The 17,067-nt window shown below is 42.7% G+C and overlaps 1 protein-coding gene and 1 long non-coding RNA gene across 2 annotated transcripts in view; both read right to left on the bottom strand.

Moving 5' to 3' along the window:
- Positions 1-17,067, bottom strand: part of fut8b (fucosyltransferase 8b (alpha (1,6) fucosyltransferase)) — a 155,295-nt gene that overhangs the window by 35,689 nt on the left and 102,539 nt on the right. The window contains exon 2 of the mRNA XM_066677558.1: positions 8,187-8,673. Within this exon, the coding sequence (XP_066533655.1) occupies positions 8,187-8,389 (203 nt within the window). The 5' untranslated portion in view covers positions 8,390-8,673. The remainder of the gene's footprint in view (positions 1-8,186; positions 8,674-17,067) is intronic.
- Positions 14,149-15,584, bottom strand: LOC136701475 (uncharacterized). The gene is made up of 3 exons (XR_010803801.1): positions 15,456-15,584; positions 15,255-15,346; positions 14,149-15,149 (listed from the first exon to the last, which is right to left on the bottom strand). It is a non-coding gene; the product is annotated as an uncharacterized lncRNA (long non-coding RNA).

The following is a 17,067-nucleotide window of genomic DNA, read 5'->3' as shown; positions in this document are numbered from 1 at the left end:
CACATAAACACACACTCACACATATGGACACTCGTGAGTCACCAATCCACCTACGAATGTGTGTTCATGTCCTGCATCTAAATTATGTATTCAGAATTATGTTATTTTTTCAAAACTGAATGGAGAATAGATGCAACATGAGGCTGGAATTTCATATACCATGGAAATGAGTAACAATAGATATGGGTGTAGTACAACAATAGTCATGGGTGCAGTGTAACAATAGACATGGGTGTAGTGTAACAATAGACATGGGTGTAGTGTAACAATAGGCATGTGTGTAGTGTAACAATAGACATGGGTGTAGTGTAACAATAGACATAGGTGTAGTGTAACAATAGACATGGGTGTAGTGTAACAATAGATACTGGTGAAGTATAATAATGGACATGGGTGTAGTGTAACAATAGGCATGTGTGTAGTGTAACAATAGACATGGGTGTAGTGTAACAATAGACATGGGTGTAGTGTAACAATAGACATGGGTGTAGTGTAACAATAGTCATGGGTGTAGTGTAACAATAGATATAGGTGTTGTGTAAGTATAGACGTGTGTAGTGTAACAATAGATACTGGTGTAGTATAATAACAGACATGGATGTAGTGTAACAATAGACATGTGTGTAGCGTAACAATAGACATGGGTGCCGTATAACAATAGACATGGGTGTAGTGTACTATAGACATTGGTGTAGTTTAACAATAGATATTGGTGTAGTTTAACAATAGACATTGGTGTAGTGTAACAATAGTTATGGGTGTAGTGTAGCAATAGACATGGGTGTAGTGTAGCAATAGACATGGGTGTAGTGTACTATAGACATTGGTTTAGTTTAACAATAGACATTGGTGTAATTTAACAATAGACATTGGTGTAGTGTAACAATAGACATTGGTGTAGTGTAACAATAGTTATGGGTGTAGTGTAACAATAGACATTGGTGTAGTGTAACAATAGACATGGGTGTTGTGTAACAATAGACATGTATAGTGTAACAATAGACATTGGTGTAGTGTAACAATAGACATGAATGTAGTGTAACAATAGACATGTGTAGTGTAACAATAGACATTGGTGTAGTGTTACAATCGACATGGGTGTAGAGTAACAATAGACATTGGAGTAGTGTAACAATAGACATTGGTGTGGTGTAACAATAGACATGGGTGTAGTTTAACAATAGACATTGGTTTAGTGTAACAATAAACATGGGTGTAGTGTAACAATAAACATGGGTGTAGTGTAGCAATAAACATTGGTGTAGTGTAACAATAAACATTGGTGTGGTGTAACAATAGACATGGGTGTAGTTTAACAATAGACATTGGTGTAGTGTAACAATAAACATGGGTGTAGTGTAGCAATAAACATGGGTGTAGTGTAGCAATAGACATTGGTGTACTGTAACAATAGTCATGGGTGTAGTGTAACAATAGTCATGGGTGTAGTATAATAATAGATATAGGTGTTGTGTAAGTATAGACGTGTGTAGTATAATAACAGACATGGTTGTAGTGTAACAATAGACATGTGTGTAGCGTAACAATAGACATGGGTGCCGTATAACAATAGACATGTGTGTAGTGTAACAATAGACATGGGTGTAGTGTAACAATAGATACTGGTGTAGTATAATAATGGACATGGGTGTAGTGTAACAATAGGCATGTGTGTAGTGTAACAATAGACATGGGTGTAGTGTAACAATAAACATGGGTGTAGTGTAACAATAGTCATGGGTGTAGTGAAACAATAGTCATGGGTGTAGTGTAACACTAGATATAGGTGTTGTGTAAGTATAGATATGTGTAGTGTAACAATAGATACTGGTGTAGTATAATAACCGACATGGATGTAGTGTAACAATAGACATGTGTGTAGCATAACGATAGACATGGGTGCCGTATAACAATAGACAAGGGTGTAGTGTAGCAATAGACATGGGTGTAGTGTACTATAGACATGGGTGCCTTTTAACAATAGACATGGGTGTAGTGTAGCAATAGACATGGGTGTAGTGTACTATAGACATTGGTGTAGTTTAACAATAGACATTGGTGTAGTTTAACAATAGACATTGGTGTAGTGTAACAATAGTCATGGGTGTAGTGTAACAATAGTCATGGGTGTAGTATAACAATAGATATTGGTGTTGTGTAAGTATAGATGTGTGTAGTGTAACAATAGATACTGGTGTAGTATAATAACAGACATGGATGTAGTGTAACAATAGACATGTGTGTAGCGTAACGATAGACATAGGTGCCGTATAACAATAGACATGGGTGTAGTGTACTATAGACATTGGTGTAGTTTAACAATAGACATTGGTGTAGTGTAAAAATAGACATTGGTGTAGTGTAACAATAGTCATGGGTGTAGTGTAACAATAGTCATGGGTGTAGTATAATAATAGATATAGGTGTTGTGTAAGTATAGATGTGTGTAGTGTAACAATAGATACTGGTGTAGTATAATAACAGACATGGATGTAGTGTAACAATAGACATGTGTGTAGCGTAACAATAGACGTGGGTGCCGTATAACAATAGACATGGGTGTAGTGTAGCAATAGACATGGGTGTAGTTTAACAATATACATTGGTGTAGTGTAACAATAGACATTGGTGTAGTGTAACAATAGACATGGGTGTAGTATAACAATAGACATTGGTGTAGTGTAAGAATAGACATGAATGTAGTGTAACAATAAACATTGGTGTAGTGTTACAATAGACATGGGTGTAGAGTAACAATAGACATTGGTGTGGTGTAACAATAGACATTGGTGTAGTGTAACAATAGACATGGGTGTAGTTTAACAATAGATATTGGTGTAGTGTAACAATAAACATGGGTGTAGTGTAACAATAGTCATGGGTGTAGTATAAAAATAGATATAGGTGTTGTGTAAGTATAGACGTGTGTAGTGTAACAATAGATTCTGGTGTAGTATAATAACAGACATGGATGTAGTGTAACAATAGACATGTGTATAGCGTAACAATAGACATGGCTGCCGTATAACAATAGACATGGGTGTAGTGTAACAATAGACATTGGTGTGGTGTAACAATAGACATTGGTGAAGTGTAACAATAGACGTGGGTGTAGTGTAACAATAGACATGGGTGTAGAGTAACATTAGACATGGGTGTCATGTAACAATAGACATGGGTGTAGTGTAACAATAGACATTGGTGTAGTGTAACAATATACATGGGTGTAGTATAAATATGGGCAGGTCTTTAAGATAAAGAGGATGAAATGAAAGCTCGGGGACGTGGAGACACCACTCCACACAGCCTCCAGAACACAGAGAGTGAGAGGGACAAAGCTTGGGTTCAGAAAAGTCCACAGATGTCTGCACCCTTCAGCCCATCACTCACTCTCTCATCTCTAATCAGTTCCACTCTCTGTCTCTGTGCCCATTAGTCCTGCTCCAGCTCTGTGTGTGTGTGTGTGTGTCCTCTCCTCTGTCATCTCATCTTCCACAAACTCCCCATAGCTGCCCTCATGACCTTCTGTCTGAACCACTGCAGCACCTGTCACTCCATCAGCACCACGTCATCCATCACACCAATGATGAGCAGAGTTGGGGGGGAAGTGGGAACAATGTAATAAGGTATTTCACTTAGTTAAACGAGGTGGGAGCAGTAATGGATATACACCTTACTGTATCAATGAAGAAGGACTCGAGGATGATCATAACATACCTATTACATTCATTCATTATCTGTAACCCTTATCCAGTTCAGGGTCGCGGTGGGTCCAGAGTCTACCTGGAATCACTGGGCGCAAGGCGGGAACACACCCTGGAGGGGGCGCCAGTCCTTCACATGGCGACACACACTCACAACTATGGACACTTTTGAGTCGCCAATCCACCTACCAACGTGTTAGTGGGACAGTGGGAGGAAACCCATGTGGACACAGGGAGAACACACTAAATTCCTCACACAAAGTCACCCAAGTATAATATTTTTGTATCTTTACTTAAGTGGGTTTTCTTTACGATTACTGAAGCCCTGGGGTCATCTTTGTGGCTGCTTTTAAAGAAAATGAAAGGCATTAGAATCTTTACTGACCATTAAAGTCCATAATAATGAGCACATAGTGATACTCAGAGCACATAGTGATGAGTAAAGGAGAGAGAGAGAGAATTAAAGTGTAAAGCAGAACTACAAGGAAGAAGGAAGGTTAACTGGACATTAGAGCACTGACCCAGTGCTTTAACATTAACTTTTCTCTAAAAGAGAGCGTGAGACTGGAGAGAAATAAACGGATGTGAAATTTCAGCTCAAAGTGCCTCTGGTTGATTTGGTCTCTAAATGACCATCGCTGCTCATTAACCTCCGTCTGCCGGCTGGACGCTGGGCGCCGATGCTGCTGAGCACAGGGCCAGGACGCAAAATAATCCATCATCACTGATGGAGAGCTGGAGCTGATTGTGAATGTTTCAGAGAGGCTGCAGTCAGAGGCTCTTCATTAAACTCAAACACTTTTCTCTTGGAAATCAGACGACCCAATGAAGACAGGACGGACAAGTTACACAGAGAGCTGGCCGCCTACTCGGCCTCCTCCCCAGACGTGAAGCTCAACCAGATTACGAGTTGGAGTAAAACCAAGAGACGAGTTTAAGAACTTTGGACCACAGTAGCTAAGAAAGATGTGCCATAATCAACATATTTACACAGAAAAGAGTTCATTATTTCTCTAAAACATCTACCTACACGAGAAAAAGACAAAAAAGTGAACGAGCAGCCGCTATTTCCTGCATTTACAAGCCTTTACTGCCCAAATCCACCTTAATTATTTAGACTAGACAAGGCTGGTGTTACTTATCATTTTCCCTATCGCCATAAATGCCGTTTAGGCAGACTACATTTAGACCTATTTTGAATGTCCAGGGACGTTCCTTATTTACTGGGAAGCCGCGGATCTCCAACTCATTTCCCCCGCAGCTGTGGCCGTGCATGATTTACAGATCAGATTTGCCGCCTTGGTTTTAAGTGAGGCATTTAAGAAGTTTAACATGAATAAAATACAATAAATAAAATAGCGACAGCAAAGCCATAACATTTTAAAGAATATGTTAATGGAAACGCTGTAGATAAGAACTGGATCCAACATTTAAGCAAACTTCCCAGTAAACAATTAGCTGTTGATTCAACGTTGAAATAACGTAATGACTGCCGTCTAATCAACGTTCTCTTAAGGCTGAAAATGAAAGTTGAAAAGACGTCCAAACACAGACATTGAAAAGACGACTATTAGAGTATTTTGGACGTCCATTGACGTTATTAACTGGTCCCGAAATAAATGACTTGTATAAAACGTATTTTGGACGTCCACTGACGTTATCGATTGGTCACCATTTAACTAACTTATTAAGATGGATTTTGGACGTCCATCAACGTTTAAAATATGTCCTTGACGGACAGACTACTTTTAGACCTATTTTAAACGTCCAGGGACGTTCCTTGTTTACTGGGTTTTAGTTGCAACCCCAACCAAAGTTCAACATACTGCTTAAAATATCTACAAATTCAAGACACATTTCAACGTCGACGTCATATTCACATAATGTTGAAAATTGGTTGTATTTCGCTCCTCAAAGCAAATATACTGCTTCAGCAATGCTGTGAGAGGCAGCAGTGTTTTAGCTTTGACTGTTTCCTTAATCTATGATCTCACACCCTGGACATTTTATATCTAAATAAATATCCTACAGATTGCTCTTTTAATGATTATAAAATAAATAAGGTTCATTGCAAATAACACAAAAAGTATTATGAATATTTGGGGCATTCCTTTATATATGGACTCATTTGAGGAAATCTTTTTGTTGTTACATCCTCTTAACTTTTGGGATTTGTGACCTAATTTGTAAACTCTTTAACACAGTGTGAAAAAACACACTTTTGTGATTGATACATTAAGAAAATAATTAAAAACAAAAAACAATTAAAGTACTGTGACCTCTGGAGAGAGTGAAATATTAAGTATATATTAAAAACAATCATATTTAAAGTGCAGCACTCTATATATTTGTAGCAGGGGAAATACATGTTCTAGCAGCCAGCAGATCACAACAATAAGGTAAATACACTGAATATTCTGTGGAATACTTTCATGTGAAAATGAAAGCTCCGGTTATAAATATTTATCAGGCACGTGTCTCGCTCCATGTCTTTCTCATAGCACTGTGGATGTATATGTTTCATGTATGTGCACTTAAAGAAAAAAAGAAGAAGATTTTATGAGAGAACAAAGGTTTTGCTTCCACATGAAAATATTTTCTTTATTCAAGACTGAACATCCGTGTGTGGCAGAATGGGGTCGGAGATGGTGTGGAGCTTAAACACACGCAGCTACACCACTGTGCAACATAATAAACACAGAAAAACAGAGATGAAAAAAGGGCTTTGCATTAAATACAGTGGGGAAAAAAAACACACACCCACGACCCACTGGGAACCACGTTGTAAACAGCCGCAATTACAAACTTCAGGGAGGAAATCTAACGCTTTACTGAAGAACACTGTTCTTAAAGATAGACGAGGCATATATATATATATATATACGCCTTCTAACGACAACAGACATAACCCTACATACATTTCTACCGAGGTTTACACCATCACTCATCAGTTTTCATAAAAGCTGCGAAGGTAAAATGGACTAAAGCAGTCTTTACCACAACTGACCCTAGTTGGGACGAATGAAGGGCGGTGTAGACATAGCTCAACCGAGACGTGAACAGTGACCCGCCCTTTGTGAGTTCTCATACTCAATGTGAGGGGGCACCCGATGAAGCAAGTTAACGAAGGACCTGGCTTAAGTCTGAAAGCATTGGAAATTACATTCACTGTCAATTTATGTCAATAATGGCAGCAACCAGCAACAAAACACATGTGGTGTGAGTTGGTGCTGAGCTGCGCCCTCTAGTAGACATATTTCATAACCTCTAAGTCAGGACGTATGTAGGCAGTGACAGTTACCGCGTTTAAAGGAACAGTAGGTAGAATTTTTACCTTAAAATTGCAGATTGAAAATCATTGTGATGATGCACTGACCTGTCACAGGGGAATAGAGGCCCTGACATTGCCCACCCTGGGCTTTGCACTAAAGAAAGTGCGCCATGTAACTTTTGGAAGAGGGTAGGTGTCCACCATTGTTCAGTAGCCATCTAGCTCAACAGATCTATCTATCTTGATTCCGAAAAAAGCTAGAGTGCTAGAGTGAAAAATCTCATTAATAAAGCACTGTAAATGTGTGATCAGCCAGTCCAGTGTGTGATTGCCATGCTAATCCTAGCCGTGGGCTGCTGTAAAAACAGACACTCTGCCACGCTCTCTCACCTCTAATACAGCAGTCAAACAGAGCAGAGCCTTGAACGTAGGAGGCAGCTCCTTCACTGCTCTGCTCTGGGAACCACTCATATCAGTGTTCTGTTATGTCAATCTTTGGGCAAGTCTCTGAACACTACATCGCCTTCCTCTGAAACATGATTAGACCCTCTGTCGCGATAGCCGTGCATGCAAATGAATGCAAAATTAAATTAATATTTCATTCACATTCAGGTACCCTAGCCGCTGCCCTGGAAAACGTGTCGCTATTCACGGCTCCGTGGTATTCGGATCTTCTTCATTCACCTCTGGATTCTTTCCAAACACACTCCTTCACTTAATCACATCTAACACAGTATTGAAACGAGTGCAGGGAGGAATTTTAATGACCCCCTCCAGTGAAAATCAAATATTTAGCCTTGTTAGCATGTGTGTGCGTGTTGTTGTTGGTGGTGTTTACATGCTAAAAGACATGAAATTAGCGATCTGTGCCATGGCTGAGCCATTTCCACTCTGAAAATTCAGTGTTCTTAAGAGAGTCTCAGAAACACAGATTCAGACAGTCAGGGTTTATTACATCATAAACCTAAAGAACCAATCCTTAGCCTGGACTCATTAGGACTATTACATACCCAAAGGTCTGCGAGTACTGAACAAAGGCGAAAGTGTAGAGTTACAACATAAGGCTTTGCTTTAAAGATTTGGTGTTTTTGCTCCAGCACTGCCATTAGAAGGGATGTCTTAAACGATTGGACATAAAATGTAACAGCAAAACAAGTGTTTTCTCAGTCCACACACACACACACACACATAAACGTGTCCCTGGAAAATACCTCAGTGACTGTGCCATGCGCCTCAGGTCCTCGTTCTGCTGCTTGAGCCGTTCCAGTTTTGTGAGGATCTTGGCCAGTTCTCTGCTGGAGCGAGGGGTGTATTCACTGTCCCGCACCAGGTGACCCCCGATGTAGAAGAGCAGTGTCCCCCAGGCCAGCAGCACCAGGGCTATCCAGCGCCAGGACCCCGCCCACGGACGCATGCTGAATCGGACCTCACACTCCACCACGGTCACCACAGCAGGGGCTCGGTCATCTCAGGTGCAGCTGCGTGAGTCTGGAGCCAGGGGGCAGCGTGGTCTTGACCGGGCGACACTGGTAGCAGCCGCAGATGTGCTTAAGGATGTGTATCAGAAAAGCAGTAATATCCAGGCATGGTGATCAGACCTGAAAGTGGCAGGTCTCCCAGTGGACGGTGGTCTATTTTTCTGGTACACTTCAGCTTTCCCTGTGATCCGCTGGCTTCCCCCAGGAGGTGAGTACTATCCTGGGAACACAGAATGAGAAGAGCAGTGAAATGATGAGGCTACATCAGGTCTTCAACCTTTTCCAGTGCAGTCACCATCTCAATCGTATAAGATAATTATCAGGCTATTATCAGGCTAACGTGAGCTTGGTTTACACCAGGGAGGGTGGGATGGTGGAAAGGTGCACAAAATGAATCACTGAGAGGTGGTGAGGTTGTTTGTGTTGATAACACTTTGAACCATTTACCAGAATCTTGGCTTGAGGACCACCCCTAAAGCTCTGAGATGAACAAACATAGTCTGCACCACTGTGACATTGGACTAAGGCCCCTTGGGCCCCATACTACTTTGCCCAGGACGCCAAGGCCTTACAGAATGAAGTGTCGTTGCCAGCCGAAAGAAACCAATCAGCCACAGGGAGTGGGAGGTAATGTTCAGGGGCCTGTAGGGCTTTCAGGAAACTCACTCATCCTGTAGTCATTGAAATACAGTCTGGATTCAGGAGTTTCTTCACTGAAACGTTTTCTGTTTTTAAACATAAGAATGAACAACACCATTATTTTATCTGACTTCTAGTCTCTGGGTTTCTGTTCTATCCATTTGACAACAGCGGTTTTATTTCTGTGCTTTATTTATTTACGCTCTTAAATTCCAATGTCTGAACATTCTTAATAACTATGTTTTTAATAGACGTTTTAGATGTCCCTCATGGATCTGGCAGACAACTCACTCAGTCACCCACTGACTCACTCAGTCACTCACTGACTCACTCAGTCACCCACTCACTCACTCAGTCACTCACTCACTCACTCAGTCACCCACTGACCCACTCAGTCACCCTCTGACCCACTCAGTCACCCACTGACCCAATCACTCACTCACTGACTCACTCAGTCACCCACTGACCCAATCACTCACTCACTGACTCACTCAGTCACCCACTGACCCAATCACTCACTCACTGACTCACTCAGTCACCTACTGACCCACTCACTCACTCACTCACTGACCCACTCAGTCACCCACTCACTCAGTCACCCACTCAGTCACTCACTCAGTCACCCACTCAGTCACCCACTCAGTTACTCACTCACTCAGTCACCCACTGACCCAATCACTCACTCACTGACTCACTCAGTCACCTACTGACCCACTCACTCACTCACTCACTGACCCACTCAGTCACACACTCACTCAGTCACCCACTGACTCACTCAGTCACCCACTCACTGACCCACTCAGTCACTCAGTCACCCACTCAGTCACTCACTCACTCAGTCACCCACTCACTCACTCACTCACTCACTCAGTCACCCACTGACCCACTCAATCACCCTCTGACCCACTCAGTCACCCACTGACCCAATCACTCACTCACTGACTCACTCAGTCACCTACTGACCCACTCACTCACTCACTGACCCACTCACTCACTCACTCACTCACTGACCCACTCAGTCACCCACTGACCCAATCACTCACTCACTGACTCACTCAGTCACCCACTGACCCAATCACTCACTCACTGACTCACTCAGTCACCCACTGACCCAATCACTCACTCACTGACTCACTCACTCACTCACTGACCCACTCAGTCACCCACTCACTCAGTCACTCACTCACTCGGTCACCCACTGACTCACTCACTCACCCACTCACTCACTGACCCACTCAGTCACTCACTCAGTCATCCACTCAGTCACTCACTGACCCACTCAGTCACTCAGTCACCCACTCACTAACTCACTGACCCACTCACTCACTCAGTCACTCACTCAGTCACTCACTCAGTCACCCACTGACTCACTCAGTCACCCACTGACTCACTCACTGACCCACTCAGTCACTCACTCACTCACTCAGTCACTCACTCAGTCACCCACTGACTCACTCAGTCACCCACTGACTCACTCACTGACCCACTCAGTCACTCACTCAGTCACCCACTCACTCACTCACTCAGTCACCCACTGACTCACTCAGTCACCTACTGACCCACTCAGTCACCTACTGACCCATTCACTCACTCACTCACTGACCCACTCAGTCACCCACTCACTCACTCAGACCCACTCAGTCACACACTGACTCACTCACTCACCCACTCACTCACCCACTGACTCACTCAGTCACCCACTCACTCACTCAGTCACCCACTGACCCACTCAGTCACCCACTGACCCAATCACTGACTCACTGACTCACTCAGTCACCCACTGACCCAATCACTCACTCACTGACTCACTCAGTCACCCACTGACCCAATCACTCACTCACTGACTCACTCAGTCACCTACTGACCCACTCACTCACTCACTCACTGACCCATTCAGTCACCCACTCACTCAGTCACCCACTGACTCACTCACTCAGTCACCCACTCAGTCACTCACTCAGTCACCCACTCAGTCACTCACCCACTCACTCACTCACTCACTCACTCACTCACTGACTCACTCAGTCACCCACTGACCCAATCACTCACTCACTGACTCACTCAGTCACCTACTGACCCACTCACTCACTCACTCACTGACCCATTCATTCACCCACTCACTCAGTCACCCACTGACTCACTCACTGACCCACTCAGTCACTCACTCAGTCACCCACTCAGTCACTCACTCAGTCACCCACTCAGTCACTCACCCACTCACTCACTCACTCACTGACCTACTCAGTCACCCACTCAGTCACTTTGTAATTTCTCCCATTCTGACATAGTTTTAAAATGTGGGCTTAACTGGTTGAATTTGTGGGTTATGTGTGGGTTATGAATTTTTCACAGAGAAAAATAAAGCATTTCTGTCTTGAGCCCCTCTTGTCCTACAGTGACCACACAGTCTCTAATCTCTGCACGGCCAGGACATTCTGTACCTGTCCGTCTCTGACAGTCAGGAGACGTCACCTTCTCTCTTTCTCTCTCTCTCTCTCTCTCTCTCTCTCTCTCTCTCTCTCACATACACACACACACTCCCTCTCTGTCTCTCATACACACCCACACCCACACACCCTCTCTCTGTCTCTCTCTCACACACACTCCCTCTCTCCCTCTGTCACACACACACCCTCTCTGTCTCTCATACACACACACACTCCCTCTCTCTTTCTCCCTCTGTCACATACACACACACACACACACACACCCTCTCTCTCTCTCTCTCTCTCTCTCTCTCTCTCTCTCTCTCTCTAAAGCCCTGTTTCAGCACTTTTTCTGACAGGCTGATCAACATGCTGCAGTTTGATGATGAGTGTGACAGGACTCTCCAGACACTGTGTCTGTCCACACACAGAGCTTCTCTACTTCACTCAGCCTTCCACTGCTGTCTCAGCACACACACACAAACACACACATGCATACACACACACGCATACTGACATGCCGCTCTGCCAAGGAGATAAGATGAACTCACTGGAGCAGCTCAAGAAAAAAAAAAAAAAAAGAAAAGAAAAAAAACTATATCATCACTTCAGAGAGAGTGGGGGGATGACGGGCAGGGGTTGAGTCTTTTGATGGACCCTCATTGCATGTTAACGGCCCATCACATTTCATTACAGCGAAGACAGAGGAGAAGAGAAGGACTAGAGACCTGAGAGAGGACACTGCTGCAGCAGAAACACCACAGAAATTACAGGAGAATGTCCAAATATTTATGGACACTTTCTCATTAGACACACTCATGTGTCCCTTGTTTCCACGGGGACATGTGCTGAGGCTGGAGACACTCTGCATGGAGTGTGTGTGTGTGTGTGAGACAGATGGAAAATGGTGAGATGACAGTCAGTGTGTTGTGTTGTCTCCAACAAATGAATCTGTCAGAGAGACAGTGACTCAGATCCCCTCTCTGTCACAAAGGCACTGTTACCGTGTCACTTTCAGAGATGCCATTTTGGAGCAGTTCTATTGGTCTGTTCTTCAAAAATGAATCACACCGTGCTCATTGCTCTCCAATGTAGTTTGATAAAATACACAGTGTGGGACACTTATATGAATACACCTTAATAAAATGGGAATGGTTGGTGATATTAACTTCCTGTGTGTGGCACATTAGTATATGGGAGGGGGGTAACTTTTTAAGATGGGTGGTGACCATGGCGGCCATTTTAAAGTCAGCCATTTTGGATCCAACTTTTGTTTTTTCAATGGGAAGACGGTCATATGACACATCAAACTTATTGGGAATTTCACAAGAAAAACAATGGTGTGCTTGGTTTTAACATATCTTTATTCTTTCATGAGTTATTTACAGGTTTCTGACCATTGATGAAGAACAGCCCCACTATCTTTGTACCCCATATACCACACCATACCATCAAGATGTGCAGCACCTGAAACTACGGACACTGGAAGCCTTTGCTAGCATTTCTCCTGGGGTGTTGCTATCAGTGTGTGAAGAGTGGGAGAAGAGGGTTGCATTGACAATCAACACAATGGGCAGCACTTTGAACACATTTTATGCATTTACACATTTTAAGTAGTCAGAAACTTGTAAATAACTCATGAAAGAATAAAGTTACTTTATTAAAGCACACCATTGTTTTTCTTGTGAAATTCCCAATAAGTTTGATGTGTCACATGACCCTCTTCCCATTGAAAAAACAAAAGTTGGATCCAAAATGGCCGACTTCTAAATGGCCGCCATGGTCACCACCCATCTTGAAACGTTTCCCCCCTCCCATATACTAATGTACCACAAACAGGAAGTTAATATCACCAACCATTCCCATTTTATTAAGGTGTATCCATATAAATGGCCCACCCTGTATTTCGATAGGAAATGTAGTTTGATAAACACATTCCTACCACTCCGTATCTTGACACTACTTCCCTTTACAACAATAATTCAAGCAAAGACATGGCACCACTTTGGCCAACCTGAGCTTTAGGTCCATTTTGGCCATTTAAAAAAATACAATTTAAGAATTGGCTCTTTTTTTTTGTCTCCTGAGCACCCCCTGCCTGCTGCTGAGTGTAAGTTTACAGTACTGTCCTGAAATCAAATCTCACACACATCTCTCTCAGATTACAACACTGTCATCAATAAAGCTTGGGTTCCACCGACACCAACAGTAACTTTAGCCATTTAATCCACATAGCAACTGACGAAAAGCGCTTATTACCAGCCACTATTCTCAACACTGTAGCCATTGGATTATTTATTCAGAGCTTGAATATGTTTGAGAGCCAATGTTCAAACTTAGTTAGGACCCATGCAAAACCCTGTTTTTTAAGGTAGCACCAAGCTAATGTTGCTATATTTACCCGGTATTGAACACGATGGGGAGTGTGTGACTGTTCTTTAAGACAGCTGAGTCTGACAAAACGCATTCACACCGCTATTTATCTCCACAACACTTCCCTTTACAGGAATATTTCAAACAAAACACAAACCCACATCACACAACATGACTTGGGCAAGCACGAGCTTTATTAGCTACTATCTGCTGCTGCAGCTAAGGCAGTCAGTCAGTAGGTCAACATGCCTCTTCTAGGTCAGCCCGTTAGGGTGTGCAGCAAAATATCATGACACAACTGGCTGTGACATACACTCTTCGGACAGTTTATCGGAAACCCCTCTGTGGTAACAGTTACAGCACTTGTCTATTGATGCCGTTTGTGGTAGTCTCCTCTAGCCTTTCTTCAGTGACACCGACCACAGAGCTGCTCCTGTGGCCTGTGGACCACTCTCCCTAAAACTAGCCTAGCATTGACGCTGACATAAATAACCCCCCCAGGAACACCACTGTCTCTGATATACTCCCAGCAGTAGGGGCAGGTCTTCTATGGCACTGTAGTTAAGAGTGCACACAGAAACTCAAATGGAGGGTCTATATTTAAGAACGTTGTAGAGAGTGGGAGTTTATTGCTGTAATATCCCTCTGCAAACAGAAACTCAGACTCACACACCTGTTACACAGTGGTGGTGGTGGTGGGGGCTGGGAGGTGAATAATGGATGTGAGTCCAATGGAAGGCGACGGTAGAAGTAAGAGACAAATTCCCACAATATCATTTCACAACTTAGGAGGAACTTCTCAACACCAGCAGCTCCTGTTGCTGTAGAAGTGAAGGTGAGGGAACACCTCACACTCCCCCACAGAGACATAACACTCAATATCACACCTCAGAGCTGCACGACAGTGTATTTGGAGAATGGTGTACGATGGAGAGATCATGGCATTGTGGCAGATTCGGTTTCCTTTACAGCCAATGGAGTGTGGTCCCCCAGGGGTGGATATTTCCTTTCACTGTTGGAAGGAGAGACATTAAGCAGCAAAACTGCTCAAGAGCAATTACTGCAGGAGACACTGTAGGAGCTAATAGAGCAGGATAATGTTGTATTAAATGTACAACGAGGAAACCCTTATCACCATCGTGTCAAACTGTCTTTGATATCACTGCACACTTTCTTCTTAGTCTTTATTGGTGTGGTGCACTGAAGAATGATCAGATATGGTTTTCCTGTTCTCTTTCATTTCACCTGACCTGGCTGTCTGAGGAATACACACACACACACACCAATCTGTGAATATGGAGATATTACATAGACTTCCATTCATTTTGTGGAGACTTAACATTACTGAGTCAATGAGTACTACCACTTTAAAGGGAACATCTACAACTGTGGGAAAACACAGGTCTCTCTGGTTGTTTACATTCAGAAGTTCTGTGTCTTTTAAGATGGACGCAACTGAAAAGAGACAAACACAGAAGATAAATGTAACGAGGCTTTAATAAAGCCCTAGACCAAAGAGAATGTCGAAACAGTCCAGGTCAGTAACCAGCGAGCAGGAACATACCAAAAGAGGAATCAAAGAAACCAGACAAGAGTCCAAAACCAGAATATCCCAACAGGAGTGGGCAAGGCAAAATCAAAGTCAGAAATACAAACAGGGTCATACACAAGAATACTAGCCAACCTGGAATGCTAAGTAACGCTAAAGAACACTTGGCAATGAGAGCGAGGACGGACTGGAATAAATACACTGAGAAACAGGTGATGGCAATCAATTCTCAGTTGACTGAGAATGGTAGGAGATCACATGACACTTGTTGGGAGATCATGTGATCCACCACAGCATTCTGGGTACTGGAGTCCGTAAGGTCATTGGAGACGACTGGATGCGTGACATGTTTAAAGGTACAATAACCACGGTTGTTTGTCCATGGATGAAGTGTATCTTGTCTAAGTTTTATTCACTGTTTGAATTTCCACAGAAACTCGTTTGTAACACGAGATGTTTAGTTTTGGAACATTTTCAGTCTGCGTTTACTTTCATGCAGTCAGCAGGTTGCTATTTTTTTAGTCAGTTCCTCCTTAAGTAATGATAAATCAGTAATACCCATCTATGGAGCAGGAATAGAGCAACATCCTCAACCCTTCTCAAGCTTTAGAATGCCTTTTGGAGGCCATTCAGACTGAAACACTCCAGATGCCGTTCAGAGCCAGTTCAGACCGAGAACACTTAGTTTGTACTCAGAGCCAGAGCTGAGTACAAACACTGGAGGTTTTACCAGGATCCAAACAGACAAGAGAGCTAGCAATTCTCTAAATTTTCTAAAAAGTGTAGGCCTTTAAAACATCAACCCAAAATTGAATAATTACATTATGGTCCTTGTGGTCGCCCACAGTGTGAGAGTGAAAACAGGTTTCCCTCCCTACAGCGTGATATATTCCTGATGTACAACACACACACACACACACCAACACAGAGCATGCTGGATAGGTTCTGTAGTAAGAAAGATGCAACACCCATTAACTGAGTTAAAGCTAATATATGCCTAATTAGATCTCATTTTCCCCAGGAATCACATCCCTAATGTGAGTCTGCCAGTGTGTAAAAGTCCAGAACACTGGAGCCTGCCAGAAACTTACATCATATTTTAAAGTCCCCCTCAGGACAAGTCATTGATTAAACCCCTTTAAATCCCATCTCTGTTCATCAGAACAAAATACTCTGAAGTTATTTCTAAGAAAGAAACAAGCATCTAATATCTAGTGGCTGATCTGTAGCTCTACACATTCTGTCTTCATTCATTACTCAAGGATTTATGAATTTCATCAGTGTCCAATCAAAATGTATCTCCATTTCTGTCCATTTTTATTTTACTACATTGTTGGTACACAGTGCCTATCCTCCTCACTCTGTGAACATTTCTCATGATGAATGAACCAATAGAAGTGCTGCAAAATTAGTTGAATTAAAATCCTTTTACATTGACTTTAAGACATTAAAATTGCAGAAGGTTTATTCCTTCTACTGCAACAAGATACATGTTTTTGACTTGACAGCGACGATTCGCAATTAGTTCCTCACGCTCTTCAACCAACTCTTTGCTATCTGCCTGTAGCTTGAAAAACCTGCTGCAAAGATATTGGGAATCCTGAGGTTTATGATGTCAGAAACCCTT

This window comes from Hoplias malabaricus, chromosome 7 (assembly GCF_029633855.1).
Source record: "Hoplias malabaricus isolate fHopMal1 chromosome 7, fHopMal1.hap1, whole genome shotgun sequence".
NCBI lineage: Eukaryota > Metazoa > Chordata > Actinopteri > Characiformes > Erythrinidae > Hoplias > Hoplias malabaricus.
Note: the sequence above shows the minus strand (reverse complement) of the source record. Positions and strands in the feature narration are given on the sequence as shown.